Below are 14,677 nucleotides of genomic sequence, written 5' to 3' on the forward strand. Positions count from 1 at the left end.
ATTACACCACTGTGAAAGGTATTATTTCAACAGTTTGACACTGCATTTATTCTATACATATGACAATAGCTATAGGAAATGGCTACCAGAACAGTACAGATGGAGTATGGAACAAATTCCTGAAAAGCAGCATTTCATAACCTTCTCCACATAAAACAAGTCATCTGTGCAGAGCATTTTAAGAATCATAAAAAAAGTGTAACGTAACATACAAACACTGTTGCAAAACACCCTTAGATCGTATAATTAGATTCTCAAGTAGTTTTATCTAATTGATTAGGCACTATATTAAGGAACATGAATCCCCATGGCATCCCAGATTCCTGTCCTTCATCTGCACCTCTCCCAACCCAGCCAAAGCCCTAGGTCTACCAAACAGAGGCACTGCTTTTTGTCAGCCCAACAGGGTCTCTGAAACTGGCACCCATCCAACTCCATCTTAAAGGTGGCTCTAGATTTGGGCTACTTGAAGAAAGAGGCAGGAGTTACATTTCTCTTTGAAATAGAAACTGTAAGAATTGTGGGTTTTTTATTCTTCATTCTCTAACCGGACCCCTTCCCCTCCACAATAGACTGATGTCCCATTTGGGTTAACTTTTTCATTCCTACAGAAAGGGAGGGGGGGGGGGGGGGGAAATAAATCACTTCTCAACAGGCTGTCTCCACTCAATTCAGTGACAAGTTTATCATTCTTTCTAGTGGATGTAGAAGTCACGGGAAGAGAATCTAAGAATCCCATCTGTAATTAGTGCTTAACATCAACAGCAGGTATCATCTGCCACTCTTCTCTGGGTACAAAAACACAACAATCAAGAAAGCGTGCACTAACTTACATGAATACAGAGAGCAAAGTCTGCTGCTTCTCTTCGGGTACCACAACGTGGATGAAGAAAGAAACATCCAATCCTCTTAAGATAATTGTAAATTTTGCACTCTACTGGAGGTTTCCAGTTGCTGTGTCCTCCTAAACAGTGAAGAAGAAAAATAATGATTAAAAAAACCAAACAGAAATGCCACCATGAATTAAGAATGCAAGAAGGCAAAAGCAAAGATAAATCTCACTTTAAAGACAGAATTTATTTTGACCAATGTGAAAGCTAAAATAAACATATATTCAAAGTCCCAAAAGAACTCTCGTTCTTGGGTTAGAAAACAAAAAAAGAAAAAATAGCTAGCCTGATCCTACACAAAGCCTTTCACTCAATTTTGCATGATTTTTTCTTCTAATCCTGAAAAACTTATCTTCTAGATATCATATGTGTTTAGACACAAAGATGTATTTTTTTTCCAGTTTTAAGCACAGTTATGGTTAACATGGAGAAGCAGAGGAGCTCTGGGAACACAGTACAAGTAACAGAAATGCTTCTCGTCAGGAATCCTGTACTAATCTAATGCCCAAGATTATTTCCAATAGACTAACTGCCTGACACATCACATGTCAGAACTCTTTAAAAAGAAGATCCAAGAACTGGAGCGACAGCTGAAACAAATGCTAGAGTCCTGACAAACACTTGGATGCAGTCAAGGATAAGCAAAATGATGCTACAATCATCATTGATTGTGGGAATGGCCCCTGGAGCACTTTAACTCTTCGGCGTGGGTTTTTCAGTTCATGGTGATTAAAATGGGCCATATTCATATCAGAGAACACTTTAGCAGTTTAATAGTGTCAACTGTATTGTTACAGAGCCTGGGAGCACCAAGGCTCCTGAGCACATCTGGATTTATTGTTGTATTGTATACAACAATACATCTGGATGTATTGTTGTAGGTGCCCTCTCATGGTTTACACCCCCCCAATGATGCTACAATCATGGGGGGGGGAGAATAAATGCAGGAATTTTCTCAACAGTATCCTAAAATGTAGTTAGTGGCTGAGAAAATAGTTGGATAATAGAGATGAGCTGAGTAACAGGCCTGCTATAGATAAAAGAATACCAGGCTGAAACAGGTTGCAAGGGAAAGGAAAGGAGCAGCAGCAAGTCTCTCTAGAAGAGAGGGAAAAACAGAGGAGCTTGCAGTTACTATGGCAACATAAAAAGACAAACAAATGGAAGGACAATTTGAAGGGAGTGAATAAGAATTTCATTACATTCCCAATTGCTAAGAAATAATGGGTCTGCAATGGGGAGGAAAAAATGTTGCTTTATCTGCCAGATGATAGAGTGGCTGAATGCAAGAAAGGATTTCGAATGGAAAGTGAAAGCAGTCATCGATGGCACTTCATATGAGGACATGTGAAACTAAGGCCCAAGTAACCAGGGTAGAGAGGATTGTGTATTCCAGCCTACCCATCCCCAGGCTGACAAAGAAATAGAAGCAATCTTAAGTAGATTTGTAGATTTCTCCAGGGTTTTGGTTTTGTTGTTTGGGGTTGTTTTTTTTTTTTTTCTCCTTTCTTTCTCTTTTTCAGCCTAATAGCTATAAGAGGGTATAAAAAATTATCTCAAAGCTCAAAGATCTAGTAACAGACTACACAGAGAAGATTTAGGGATATCCGTCTATGAGAAAAATGGTGTTTGCAAGTCATTCTCTTCTGTTGTGACAGCCTTGATCACTGCTATTTGTGAAAGACTTGTAATCACCAACTGTGGCTTTTGGCTACATAAATGTACAACATAAACATTTGACCAGGACAGCTGAAAACAATGACAGAATTGTATTTACTCTGGCAGAGCTGGACCACAAATGGGTGAAGGACAACGGAATATCTGAAAACAGAAACAATACAGAGCCTGGGCAATACAATGGAGGAACTCAAAGCAACGCTAAGGCTGTATTAGCAGTAGGAATAACAGAAATAATGCAAAAGTATCATATAAAAATAATAATAATAAAAAAATCAGAAACATTGTTTGGGAAATGCAGAAAAAAATCAGAAGAGATAGCAATGTTGCTATATTTTCACAGGCTAAACAAACAAGAATAGCATGCATCAAATAACTCTGTAAACCATGAGAGGGCACCTACAACAATAAATCCAGATGTGCTCAGGAGCCTTGGTGCTCCCAGGCTCTGTAACAATACAGTTGACACTATTAAACTGCTAAAGTGTTCTCTGATATGAATATGGCCCATTTTAATCACCATGAACTGAAAAACCCACGCCGAAGAGTTAAAGTGCTCCAGGGGCCATTCCCACGAGGCAGCCTGCATGCAGCAACCCTGTTTGGGAAGCAAAAAATTGAGTGGCACTGACATGGGCTGGGCTGTGCCAGCAGGTGCCCGTGTCTGGAACATCCCTGAGCACAGTGTCTTAGCTAGCACAGAGGTACCTTTGGGTAAGATTATCGTATTAATAGAGGTTCCTAACAACAGATTAGTATCACTAAGACTGTACTACGGATTATTTCTCTTTCTTAGGTAGGTCAAAGAAGAGACATTTCTGACAACAATACAGTTCAGACATTCCTGGGTTTAATCAATTTTTTCTTACTGAATCAAAGTAGCGCATTTTAACCTTGGAAAAATAGTAATGGCACAGAAGACCCTGTCATAACAAACAAGCTTGGGTCAATTAATGACAAACCAGTTTTGAGTAAATTAAATACAAAGTACGACTGAAAGCAAGTGTCTGAATTCAAATGGGGAAAGTTTGACATAACTGTGAAAAATTATTCTTTGCTAAGTAATTCTTTACAAAACCCAGACAAAGTAGCTTTGGACTTTAGATGTCAAACACGCCTGACACTTCTTCAAGTCAGGTTCCTAATAGTTTCTTATTTTTATCTGTAGAAAAAGAAAAAAAAAAAGTTTTTCCGAGGCCAAGTGGATTGGATAACTGTAGAAAAAGAAAAAAAAAAAGTTTTTCCGAGGCCAAGTGGATTGGATAACTATAGAAACAAACAACAAACCTTCAGCAATTAAAAACCACAACCAAACCCCAAATCACCGTAGAAGTCAAGGAGTACAGAGGTGAAGTGAAATTGGACCAGAAATCAAGCTGGGCAAAGCTTCACAAAAGATAGTAAGAACAAACAACAGGTTGTTCCGCCATATAGAAAAGGATGAAATAGAAATCCAGGATGATTAAGTATGATCTAAACCCTCAAAATCACTATTTTCTGTGGCTTTGTGTACGTATGTGTGCATGTGCAAGAATACTATTACTGTACAGAGAGGCCAAAGGCTAGGTAATGACAATACAGGCAATGATACAGAAGTAATGCCTGAGCACAACACAAAACTCAGGAGTGTAGCCTGCTTTAACAGAGAAGACCAGGGGATTCATTCCCAGAACTCCTAACAACCAGGTTAGGCTATAGGTCCAGGAGCACAGCTGACTGTTTGAAGGACTTACGCTTTACACTCACAGACATACTTGCTCTGCCTTCATCAGCTAACTGGAATACCTATTTCTAAGGGGGGGCAGGGGGAAGTAGTGATTCATGCAACAACAGGCCTTTCTGTCCAACCTCAGCGGCATGAAAACTCTCAGCTTTCAGGGTGTTCGTGATTGTCTTCTAAAGGAAGAGATAATCAAGAACATTAAGAAGTGCAGTGCAGTGGTGTTTACTAAGTGTAAAACACACCTGAGAATTCCTACAAGTCTGTTAAGATGATGCCTATGTTTCAGGCAATAAATATTTTGAAGCTATCCCTTATCTAGACTTTACTGAAGTATTCAGTGTACCACAGGCGAAATAATTATAAAAGCAGGTACAGAGAAAACCAGCAGAAAAAGCATGAGGTGGACAAGAAGTTGGTTCAAGAATAGTCAGGTAAGGAAAAGTATCAAGCTAAAGGGATGCTATTGGTAAACTTTGCAAAAAGTTTTCTTACAAACCCATAACAACATGAGTTCCATCAATCACCCTGTACCACTACTAGTATCTTCCAGATGTGAGATACACCTATTGATGTACAGGATGACCAAGGACATCCTTAAGGAGCAAGCCAGAGACAGAACAAAATTCAAGTACAAGAATGTAAAATCATGCCTTTTGGAACGAAAAAGAAAAAGAACATTACAACAAGGACTTGGGAGTTTGAAAGAAAATAATCTCAGAGTATTATGGCTGTCCTGATAATGAAGAAAACCTAGTATGATACAGCCTAAGTAAGTTCAGCAGGGAAGCCAGAAAGACTCCTAAACTGTTCAGCAATTCTGGAACAATATTCTACAAGGAATAACAAGAGCAGAGGAGGTTAAGACTGAGTTAGAAAAGTTCAAGAACACTTATATTACATGGTGCTTGTGATAGCGTGACTTAAGAAGCCCTAGTGGCTGCTTGTTCCTGCTTTTCATTCTCTCGGATTCAAAGAATCTCTACTCAAGTATTTGTGTAGACTTGTTAATCTTCTCTTCCTATTTCCTTCAACCACTTTTTACCTTGAAAGCCCCAGATAAATGTCCCTTGGTTCAGGTTAGCTGGCAGCTGCGTGAATAAGCTTCCCCAGTTGTCCAGATCCACCAACACAATGTGAGTCATGGTACTCAGGTAGTCAAGATCAGGAAGTTCACCATCTTCAATGGGATAAAAAGGACGCATTTAAAGTTCACCTGACTTTCTGGTCAACCAACATACATCAACTTAACATATGCTTTTGAAAATTCATGTATTCAACTGTTCTATAAGCTGAAAGTTACAAAACATGATCCTATTTGGCGATTGCATTGTTTTTAAATCAACGGAAGTAGCATTTAGTAATGCACAAATTGGACAAAAGAAAGTAGTGTCTAGCTGTACAATGGTGTAGAGATGGATATTTTTGTGGTAGGCACAGAAAGCTGTTGTCCTGCACGGAGACATTTTAACAGTCCACTTAATATTCAACTGTGCACCCCCTACTACAGGAAGCCTCCATGACATTTAATTGCTTACATGCATAAAAGCACATAAAATGTTCAGAGACATAATTTTTGCTGTATATCCAACACAAATGTCAACCTCTTAATCAAAAGCATTATGACACCATGAGTAATTAAAAACACTTCCAATTTTTCAACACAAGGTACACCTTCAGCATTCTTGATATCATTCTTGGAAGTGACACAAACTTCCAAAAAAAAAAAATATTTGCATGCACAAGGCAAAAACATGTAATACATACTAAGAATATAAATTCTCAGCTGAAATTATTTTTTGGCAAGCTAAGGAAACTGTGTTATAATAGGACTCCCCACACAGAAAGCACTACCAGGCTCATAAATATTTATACATACAAAGAAGACAAGTTTCTCTTGAACGTGTGTGTATATTATAGACCATTTTTACATTTCTAAGAGTTAGATCTTTATTTGGGGTCCTCGATTGTCTCCTTCCTTTTAACACCACATTATGCTACCAACTAATTTGAAAATTAAATGTTTCAGTCCCAGGATTCTCACATCTGCCTACTTTTTGTTTTTTAAAGATTTCATGCATACAGCATATAGCAATAAATTGTTGAGTCCAAGTTCTAGAAACTCAAATACCAAGAATTCAAAATGCCGCTTTAAGAAATAACAAATATTAAATTCTGAGCTGATTTATAGACTGGATGTAGGCAAATGGTATGCTACATACTTGTACCGACATGGAAACAGAGTGTGTTAAAGACAACAATATTTTTCTAATGTTAAAAAAAATTTCTACAAACCTTCACCAGGTTCTTCAGAATATGCCGAGTTCTCTTTTTTTTCTTTCTTTCCCTGTATTGGTCCCTGCAGAGGAGATGACTGTGGTCTTTCCCGATTCTTGGATGGAGATGGTTGAAATTTTAGCTTGTGTGGTTTTCTGTCCACACAAGACCCACTTGCTGTGAACTTGAATACTGTATTTTCCGATGCTGATGCAAGACTTGATATATTAGGTTTCTGCAAGAAGCAGTGTTTCATGTGATAGTGCTGATGCGCGCTTTGAAGACTGTCAAAGTTTTTGTTGCACGCAGCACATCTAACAACATACATCTCTTCCTTTTGTTTCACTGACGTGTGACTGTTGAGATGGGTGTTCAAATCAGCAAAATTCTGTGCAGTTGCAGAACAGAAGCAGCATCGAAACCATAAGTTTCCTTTTTGTAGCATGGCTTTCTGACAATTCACATAATCGTTCCTCCTGTTTATTCTGGAGACATAATTTGTCCGGCAACCACAGGTTAAACAATCTCCTTTTTCTACTGGGAGGAAGTCCTCCTCTTTTTTTATTGATACTTCCATCTGCTCAGGCACAAATGCATAGTCCATGCTATGAATCTCCTTATAATGGATTAGAAATTCTTCTTCTGTGTCGAAGAAGAGATTACCGCAAAGGCCACAGAAGTATTTAGTTTGCATCTCCTGGTTATGATGCTCTTGGAAGTGTCGCTGTAGCGTTCCTACTTTCCGAAAGTGATTTCTGCATAAGCCACAGCAATATCTGTGAAATGCATGGCTTTCTAAGGACATGCAATGTTGTTTAACGCTCTCTTCAGATTCAAACATCTCCTCACAAATGCGGCATTGCCATTTTCCCAGAACAGGACTTTTTTCAGGGGAGAGTTCCACAGGACTAGGAATGCAGTCTTTCTTTTCACTTGCAGAAACGCATGCTGTATCAGAAGCAGATGGCATAGGTTCATCTTCTAGAGCTTCTTGCTCATAATAGTAACTATGTCCACCATGAAATTCAGTCACATGTCCCATAATATCCTCTTCTCTGAGAAGATCTACAGAGCATGCTCTGCACCAGAGAAGAAAATTAGTCAAGTGTGCTCCCCCATGGAATCGACTCATATGCAGGCGGATAATGCTTGAATTTTCAGCAAGCTTTCCACACACAGCACACTTGTGACAGATCCTATTTGCTGATAAAATGTGCTTTTCTACTGACTCTTCTGTAAAAAACTTTTGAAGGCATTCACAAAACCAGGCTTTTACTTTGGAAGCACTACCTTGACTTTGGTTTGTTACACGATCTTCATTTTTATCTTTTAAATCGCTCTTCTGTTTTGGAGGAGTAGAGCCCCTTTCACTGGTAGACTCATTCGAAGTCAAATGTCTTTTAAGCAGTGGTCTTGACCGATCCACAGTTTGGCACAAATGAGACTGGTTTTTATTTTTTCCATTGATATGACAGAACATCAAGATGGACTCTTCCATTGTAGTAAGAACTTTAACGTTATGTTGAGTGGTTTGTTTATGCTGGGTGATCTGATTCTTATCAGCAAACAGTTTATCACAGTTCTCACAGTGACCTTTTGTTTTAAATATCTCTGCAACTTGGGAGATGCTCTTCTTGGACAGTGCCACAGGCCCAGAATTACGACAACGTGTTCTAGAACGGATTAAAAAAAAAAAAAATAGAGAGGTTGTATCATAACCTGAAACATTTATAAACTTTCAGATGTACTTTGAAATATCACCTAGTAGCTACAGCAATTAGTGCATAGAAACAGTGTCCTCCATATACTTTAACTCACCTACTAGCTTGTCAACAATAAAATGCAACGCCTATCTAGTCTCTGCACTTTACAGAGAATTAGGTGCTAATTTCCAAAACTAGCACTTAGATTGACGCTTGTGTTGTTGACTCAGTAAATTTTAGAAATCAAATGCTGCCAACTTAGAAATAGCGGAGCAGAGACCAAGTTCTGTTGTTCTGTTACAGAAAGTAACAAAAAGGATACAGACATTGGTCAGCATTCTGCAATGGATTATGTGGGGTAAGGCAGGGTAAAAGACATGGAAAGGGAGCAGGTTTTTTTGATAGTTTACTCAGGAAGTCAACATTCAGATGGTCCTAGATGACCTGAAGTCCACTAGCACCACTAAGAACACATCTGCCTATCTGTTATCGATCTATGGACATTCACATTACAAAGACAAACCTGAAATGAGCCGTTAATTCCATATGCGAGCGTAATATCTGGTAGCAGGATATACACTTCACTTGGAAGGGGACCTCTTTGCACAGAGATATCAGAAGGTTCTTTGCATAGGATGGGAAAGGTAGAGGAAGGCCAGCCTTCATGTCATCTATAACATGGAATGGCAGAAAGTGCAACCACACGTTAAAGAGTTCTTTCATAGTGTTTCAGCTCTCAGATGACATCGTTACAATTGTATTCATTTGTCACAGGGTTCAGAAAGCAAGTTACTGTGTGTCAGCTAAGTCACAGTAACTGTGCAATGGAAGCTTTAAGTAAAACTGCATTAATTTTTTAAAATTCTGTAACAATCTCATACCAGAATCTGTTTGACATCTTGCTTTTTCATACTCGGTGACTGACTCTACTTCCCTTTTCCTCCTTCTACAAGGTCAGGCCAGATATCTCTCTTAGGGAGGTTCTTATTGACCTTCTTCCTCTCCAGCTATCACCACCTGTCTACTCTTACTACATACACTTTTGCTTAAAGCCATAGTGTGTTTAAAAAAAAAGAAAAACGTATGCAATTCGTTTAACAAGTTCCCACATACTCTGACCATCTCTCTCTTTCCCATCCTCATTGTTAATTGTCCTTAAATTTTTAGGTGCAGGACTTTCTGTTGTTCCGAGTACAGACTCCATGTCTAACTCCAGGTACCAGCAGAATAAGAAATTTTCTATTGAAAAGAGAACGGGAAATGGCTTATGAACGATATATTGCTGTTAATGTTCTGCATCTTAGGAGGCAAATTCTCTTTGAATTTTCTGTCTAGTAAGATGTGATGATCAGCAGGCAGTAATCTGAGGTTATGCATTTCAACTAACTTCACTGCCAGATCTTACAGACCATGCTGATAATATTAATCATGAAGACCTACCAACGCAAAGGAAAAAATGGAGCACTTCCTTTTTTTGTTCTGAGGTAAACACTATCCATCTCTGAAGAAAACACTACTTTGTGCTTTTAATCTTCTCAAAGCAATAGCTCACCAGTAATCTTTTTTTAAAACCTATGGCCTGATTTTAAAGGCATCTACAGTCAGCCCATACAGAATTAATAATCTATTTGAGAATAAAAGTACATTAGATTTACAATACATAGGAGAACTCAGAACCGTGCAGCTGACTGTCACTTCCATGAACACAGCAGTACTGACTCAACCTGCAGGAAGACTCCTTCAAAGCCTGTCTTTACTATACACTTCCTGCAGCCATGCTGGAGGAGGGTAGAAGATATAGTTATGAAGATGAGAAATAACTAGACCAATCCTTTTGGCCACGTAGGCTTATCCTGAAAGCTACACTATCTAAAATATGGCAGCTTCTTGAATAAGAAGTCAACTCCATCTATATCTCATCTGTCTCACGTCGTTTACCCAACATTAAAGTAAATGCTTTAAAGCCTATTGCTTATGTGAAAGCTAAAAAATCAGTACAGCTACGATGGTCATTAAGCCTGTTTTCAAGACCATGATCAGGCAGAGGTCTTCTGTGGCACCTAGTAAGTATGGTTCAGGATCTTACCAGCTCACAACATAACCAGTATTTTAGCCTTAAGTAGCAATGCAGCCAGTGCAAGGCATCAGACTGGCAGCACTGTTCCAGCTAAACAGGCTAAATTTGCAATTATATGGAGAAGAAACTTTCACGGGTCTTTTCCATCAGGAATGCCAAGGACAGCGACAAGAAAAATAGCCTCCAGCAGACTTCAGACAGTACAGTAAGGGGAACGAACATCACAGCCAGTCTGACTGGAATTGAAAAAAAATTTATGTGTTTTGGTCCCAGTTCCTATCAACATGCTAAATGCAAACTTATTTAGGACAGTACTTGCACAGAGTCACTGGAGGATGAGAAGCTTATATGAGAGACCTGACAGCACAGAGATAAAGGAAAGTCTGCTTCTCATTACACCAACTGTGATAGAGGAATCATTTCTACACGAAAATATGAATTTCAAAGCATCTCCTCTTACAGAACTGTATCACATTTAAGACCTTAAAAGAAAAATAAGAATTCATTAACAAACTTAAAAACCTTAAGCTTTTTTACACGGCGGAAAAATATAAGTCGCTTCATATCATAAGGATCAATTATCAGAAGGAATGACAAGAAGTACACTTAGTAGCAACATACCACTCAATTTAGAAACCTGGAGGAAGTGGTTCTTTCCTGACATATGCTGCAAGCATTCATCTCTTTTGGTGAAAAGGAGGAAGCAGTTTGGGCATGCAAAACACTGAATATGCTGTGGAGGGAGATCTTTTTTATGCCCGTCATTTTCATTTAGCTGGAAGAGAAAACGATCTAGTTAGGAAAAATATTAAGTCAAGAAACTAGTCCCAGTTCTCCTCATGTCCTTCCATTCCTCACTCCTTTCTGTGGTAATATTCTCACTTTCAGGTTTTTAGCTACCACATTTATGTTTATCTACAGCTTACCCCTATGCACTTCAGCTCCTGAGACAGAAGGGATTGGCCAAACTGCCATTGTCAAACTCAGCTGCTCATCCTTACTACACTGGCAACTTTTCCATTCCCTTCTTGAACCACTCAGAGCAACCACCTTCGCCAGGAACTATGGGTTCCATCAATTCTTAGCTAGTTGCTTTACCCAGGCTCTCAGAAAAAGCTCCTTCTGTCACTAAAGCAGTTGTTTTTCCTCATGACAGTTCTTCTGTAATCTTGCTAACCTCCAACTTGTCAAAATGCTGCTCCTCAGAGCAGCCTGACAGCCCTGTGACTTCTGTCAAAGTCAACTCCTTCCACCCCCTTTGCCTTCTACATCAACTTCAGATCTCCACCTTCAGGACAAAAATCCTTTAATTTTGCTTCTGACATTTTTGCTTGCTCCATTCTTACGTCACTCAAAAAAACTTCATGATATGCTTATGCTTTCTTCCACAACTTTGTTTAGGATTATCTCCCCATCCTTCCACACCAAAATAATCCCGTCTTCTTGCCTGCTGCAAGAGCCACTCCCTTTCCCCAAACTTATCTGTAACTCCTGCTAACGCCCCTGGACACACCACAGGCACACAACTTGGAAGCAATGGAAAAAGAGCAGGGACAAACTATGACACAATCTCTCAAGATTGTCAGGTATGACTGTGCATCAGGATTTACTACTAGCTAAAAGTAGACCAATTTTCAGAGTTTCTAAAACTTCCCCTGAATTTAAACACAGCTTCTGGAGTCTAGGTGGGTATACAACAAGATTTGTTATTAAAACACTAAACTTTGAAAATGCTATCCATTATCCAATTCAACGCCAGACTGCTTAAATAAAACCATACACCCAGAAGATAACACCTGAGCATCTGTCATTGATTGAACTGAGGTTTTACAGTGGTAAGTTATGAAAAGAAGGGAAAGAGAGAGCATTATAAAAAAAAAAGTGAAAAGAGTGGAGGGAGGGAGCAAAAAAAAGCAAATACTATTAGCTTATATTCAAATCAAAACTCAAATGCTAGATTATCCTTTTCCCTTCTGTAATTTAACTAGTGAGTAGCAGCAAATACATCTATCAGAGAAAAAACAGTTGCATCTGAATCACTCAAGTTTCTTTTCTCACTCTGTTGCCTCTTCTTCCCCATCTCCTTTCTGCTGCTTCTCTTTATCGTCACGTATTTCACTCTAACTTCTTGCCTTTATCTTTCATAGTTTTGGAGATGCAAAAAAAGGGAATACCTTTCAACAGCACCAATAGAGGGACAAGACGTTCAAGACAGAACTATAGTCCTCTCGAAAGTATGCTGGGAAGTACAACCTAATGGTCAGATTTAATGGGAATACTGTCAGGATACACCAGGTGTTTGAAACACAGCAGAATAAGAAAACCTATCTTGAAGATTAAAAGAAGGGAGGGGAGAGAAGAAGGGTCAAAAGCGGAAAAAAAAAATTAGTGTCTAATTATACATCTTGAAAACCCTCTACTATGTTCAGTCAGGTGAGTTACTTATCCTTATGATCTTGCCTTAGATAACAGATGATCACTGTACTGCTGAGAGGTTGAAAATCTTTTGCAGCATATCACACAAGCAACAGCATTATTTGGGGGTCCATGTAACGTGACTGTTGGGTCACAAGGAGAATGGTCAAACCTGTAGAGGAAGAAATAATTAACAAACTAGTCCCCTCTAAATAGTCAAAATGTTTTTTTAGTGGAAAAAATTGTCTTTTGGAGCTGTTGGACAAAACCCTATCAAATCAACCTGAACTGTAGAATTCCTCACTTCCCCTATCATTAACTGTATCAGTTGAAGTATCCTGTACAGAGGCGATTCTCCCTGCAGCTTATCCGTTATAATGACCACTTTGCAGAGAATTCATACTGTTTTTAAGAGCAAAAGAACAAACAAAACCTCGACTTCCTACAGAGGGATTTTTTAAATGTATTTATGTTTACATCCCTGCACTAGTTCTGGGTGGGATGCAGTTAATTTTCTTCATAGCAGCTTGTACAGGGCTGTGTTTTGAATTTACGAACAACAGCACTGATAGCACAGGAATGCCATAGCTATTGCTGAGCAGTGCTTGCACAGCGTCAAGGCCTTCTGTTTTTCAGGCTGCCCTGCCAGCGAGTAGGCTGGGGGTAGGCAAGAAGCTGGGAGGGAACACAGCTGGGACAGCTGACCCCAACTGACCAAAGGGATATCCCATACCATATGACACCATGCTCAGCAATAAAAGCTGGGCGAAGGAGGAGAAAGGGGGGGATGTTCAGAGTGATGGTGTTTATCTTCCCAAGTAACCGTTATGCGTGATAAAGCCCTGTCTGCTGACTGGAATTCCTTATTTTGCTTACATGTGCAGCTTTTGCTTTACTTATTAAACTGTTTTTATCTCAGCCCAGAGTTTTCTCACTTTTACCCTTCCAATTCTCTTCCCCATCCCACTGGGGTGAGTGAGTGGGCAGCCGTGTGGGGCTAAGCTGCCTACCAGGGTTAACCACAACACTCGTGTCAGCTGCTCTCCTTACCATCTTCCTCATGACACATTCACTAGTTGAAAGGTAGTATATGCTGGAATTGACCCCAGACACAGTGAGTGCTGACTAGCAATGATCAGCTATGGACACGTCTGGCCTGTAGCTCTTGCTCTTCTTTCCCTTCATTAGGGGCTCTTTTTTTATCTTACCATCAAGTTATATATGGTAGCCTTTTGCTCTTTTTCAAGTTTGGATGAAGAAATAACAGAACTAGAGAACAGAAATCTTGTTTCTCAAAAAAACCAGATATTAAAAAATGCTCAACAAGAGGAAGAAATCAATTCTGAATGAAAAGAAAAAAAAACCCAAACAACCAGAAAAACCCAAAAAAACAATCAACCAGGAAGTTCATTGCACATCATCTATGTAAAGTCTGTAACATATTAATCTGCTCTCCAAATGGAATTTTGTCACTATAGGCAGTTTAAAGTAGACTTGATGCTAAAGTTCGAGCATATTCTTTCATTATTATTTCTTGCACTGAGGTCTTGCATTATGTCCTTACCTTTGAAGGTGACCTAGGAGAAGATGTCCGTTATCAAACTCTCTGTTGCAATGCATCACAGGACAAGATATGGGACTGCTGTTGACTTGCGTCCGACCTGCCCTCTTATAAATACCCCTTTTTCCACTGTTAACAGTGCCTGGTTTGAGACCTGTGTTATAAAACAAAGCACTTAAGCCTCTATAATTCAGATTCTGGTTAAGAAAACAAATTAACACACAAGCCCTACAGCATTTAAAAATCAAGTTATATTGATTCTTAAAAGCAAATGCACCGTAACTCAATCCTACTATAGTAAGTCTGCTCTTTCAGTTGACGAATCTGTCTCTTCAGTCCCCCGCAGGATTACTTTTC

At 39.2% G+C, this 14,677-nt stretch overlaps 1 protein-coding gene across 2 annotated transcripts in view; it reads right to left on the bottom strand.

Moving 5' to 3' along the window:
- Positions 1–14,677, bottom strand: part of ZNF451 (zinc finger protein 451) — a 42,978-nt gene that overhangs the window by 14,701 nt on the left and 13,600 nt on the right. For both annotated transcript variants that reach the window (XR_014227647.1, XM_082306687.1), the window contains exons 6-12: positions 14,324–14,474; positions 12,805–12,931; positions 10,966–11,119; positions 8,791–8,938; positions 6,583–8,237; positions 5,333–5,467; positions 834–964 (exon numbers count right to left, since the gene is read on the bottom strand). Coding sequence is in view for 1 of the 2 variants with exons in the window: in XM_082306687.1 (XP_082162813.1) it covers positions 834–964; positions 5,333–5,467; positions 6,583–8,237; positions 8,791–8,938; positions 10,966–11,119; positions 12,805–12,931; positions 14,324–14,474 (2,501 nt within the window). In the remaining variant the exon portion in view is untranslated. The remainder of the gene's footprint in view (positions 1–833; positions 965–5,332; positions 5,468–6,582; positions 8,238–8,790; positions 8,939–10,965; positions 11,120–12,804; positions 12,932–14,323; positions 14,475–14,677) is intronic.

The sequence above is a fragment of the Platalea leucorodia genome (assembly GCF_965183815.1).
Source record: "Platalea leucorodia genome assembly, chromosome: 3".
Lineage (NCBI taxonomy): Eukaryota > Metazoa > Chordata > Aves > Pelecaniformes > Threskiornithidae > Platalea > Platalea leucorodia.